General features: G+C 50.3%; 1 protein-coding gene across 1 annotated transcript; it reads left to right on the top strand.

The window, feature by feature from the left end:
- Positions 1–608: 608 nt before the first annotated feature.
- On the top strand, positions 609–1916 carry LOC137167000 (uncharacterized protein F54H12.2-like). The gene has a single exon (XM_067568975.1). The coding sequence runs from the start codon at positions 609–611 to the stop codon at positions 1914–1916; it is 1308 nt and encodes a 435-aa protein (XP_067425076.1).
- Positions 1917–2617: the final 701 nt, after the last annotated feature.

Raw genomic sequence — 2617 nt, forward strand, 5'->3', positions numbered from 1 at the left:
CACCTCGACACCATCACCATTGAAATAAAGACAGACCAGAACAGACACGTCTCATTTCGCTCCGGCAAGGTGATCGTCAAGCTGCACCTGCGTCCCCGGAGAGAGCGAGGCTTCTAAGAAAAAAAACAAACAAACATTATGGTGGTCCTAAGAAATTACGGCGACCCCGCCGTCTACAGCAACTATTACAGAGCCCAGGCTGGATACGCCCTCCCCGGTTATCACGGGTCCCCCGTGATGTACGGTGCTGGAGTGGGCGGAATATTTCGTAGCCTCTTCAGAAAAGCCGTACCGCTTTTGAGGAGGGGGCTAGAGATTATTAAACCCCACGTCAAAACCGCCGCTCAAAACATAGCTAGAGACGTGGTAGGCAACGTCTCCCGGGCTGTTCTGGAGAAGGTGGGCAAACCGCCAGCCCAGGAGGGAGCGGGGTTGATGTACATTAAAAGGAGAAAGAGAAAGAGGAACGCGTCACAACCGCGACGCACGGGTCCCCCGAAGCTCTTTAAAAGAGAGGCTGTGACGCGCAGGGCCGGCCATAAGCGAAAGACCAAGGGAAAGCGTAGGAGACGCTCGCCACCTGGTAAAAAAGACATATTTTAATCAACATGGCTTTCGTTCACTGCGGGTCTGAAGAGTGCGCCAAATCCGAACTGGACTTGTTCCAAATAGCCCCCACCCAGACCAGCATCGAGAAAAGCATCTACATCGAAGTGCCGCCGCTATCGGCCATTACGGAGGCATCCCCCCTCGACTTCTTTATAGCCGGGAACGGCATAGATTATATGGATTTAAACAACACGCTTCTGTACCTCTGTTGCAAGATCGTAAAAGGAGACGGAACCGCCCTCGCCTGGGATGCCGCGGTGGGCCTGGTGAATTACCCCGTGGCGTCTATTTTCAGCCAGCTGGATGTCACGCTGGGAGACCGCCTCATAAGTCAAAGCAACAACTGCTACCCTTACAGGGCCTTTATAGAAGCGGTGCTCAATTACAGCGACGACACCCTCGCCACGCAATTTTCCGCCGGCCTGTTTTTCAAAGACACCCCCGGACAACATGAAGACACGGCGCTGGACGGCGAGAATCTAGGGTTTGTTAAGAGGGCAAACCTGACGGCCCAGAGCAGGACGATAGAGCTGCTGGGCCATCTGCACAGCGACCTGTTTTTTCAAGAAAAACTTTTGTTGAACGGCGTGGACGTGAAAATTAAACTGACGCGCAGTAAAGACGCCTTCTGCTTAATGGGCGATGCGGCCGAAGGCTACAAGCTGCGCCTCGTCTCAGCGTCCCTTTTTGTGAAGAAAGTACAGGTGGCCCCGGGCGTCCGGCTGGGGCACGCCGAGGCCCTGCTCACCGCTAATGCTAAATACCCTGTGGACCGCGTGGGAATGAAAGTGTTTAGCATCCCCGCAGGCAGCAGGGTCAGTAACCAGGAGAACCTGTTCTTGGGGCAGCTACCCAAAATGCTCGTTCTGGGTTTTGTGGATAACGACGCCTTCAGTGGAAGTTACGCTAAAAACCCCTTTCACTTTAAACATTACGATATCAATTTTTTGGCCCTGTACGTGGATGGTGAACAGATACCCACCAAGCCTCTGCAACCGGACTTTGAGGCCGGACGCTGTGTGAGGGAGTACATGAATCTAGTACAGACGGCCGGTAAACACATGAAAGATCGAGCGCTGCTCATCGACCGTGTGGAATTTGCACAGGGTTACACGTTGTTCGCCTTTGACCTGTCTCCCGACCAGGAATGCGCCGACCACTATTCCCTGATTAAAACAGGGAACCTGAGAGCGGAAATACGTTTTGCAAAGGCATTGATGGCCACCGTCAACATGCTCGTGTATGGGGTTTTTGACAACGTCATTGAGATAAACCAGAGGAGAAACGTTCTGTTTGACTACATGTGAACATGGACACTGTGCAGCTCTCCCGCCTCTTATCGGCAGACCCTGACACGAAAGAGGGTTTCTTGGATGTGTTCCCTAGCGATTGGCTCCCCGGCGGCAGGCTGTCTCAGAGACCCCTGGGTTTGGTGGTCAACACGCATCCGCACAACCAACCGGGTGAGCACTGGCTTGCCTTGTACCTGGCGGATCGTGACCGTGGAGAGTTTTTTGACTCATACGGACACCCGCCGAACAGCGTGTTGTTTCCTAGAAGCATTATGAAATTTTTAAACAAAAACGCCACCAACATCGCGTTTCACACTAGACAGTTACAAGACCCCTGTTCCGTCGCCTGTGGCTATCACTGCGTGGTTTTTTTACACCACCGTAGCAAGGGTTTATCTTTTGACCAGATTTTAAAATTGTATTCTAACGACTTAGTGCAAAACGACCGGATGGTGGTGAATTTTGTAAGGAAGATAAAAAGTAAATTTTTGGGCGTGCCCAGGCTTGCTCAAAACATGTTTCAACAAGCCCAGACGTGTGTATCTTGTAATGACTTTCATAGCCATGTTTCTCAATAAAGCGACCCCTGGCGAGGGTTTTTTTTTTTTTTTTTTTAAAAACAATTGATGTCTGGATTGTTTTTTTTTTTTTTTAAAAAAAGCACACAGAGATATTAAATTGTAAAAATAAAAAGTACATTTTTATTTAAAGCACAA

The sequence above is a fragment of the Emydura macquarii genome, unplaced genomic scaffold (assembly GCF_026122565.2).
Source record: "Emydura macquarii macquarii isolate MOO-44397 ecotype Brisbane River unplaced genomic scaffold, CSIRO-AGI_Emac_v2 contig_64, whole genome shotgun sequence".
Lineage (NCBI taxonomy): Eukaryota > Metazoa > Chordata > Testudines > Chelidae > Emydura > Emydura macquarii.

Bases quoted from the DNA above. Each gene is read 5' to 3' on its own strand.
- LOC137167000 (XM_067568975.1), top strand. From the start codon at position 609: ATGGCTTTCGTTCACTGCGGGTCTGAAGAGTGCGCCAAATCCGAACTG.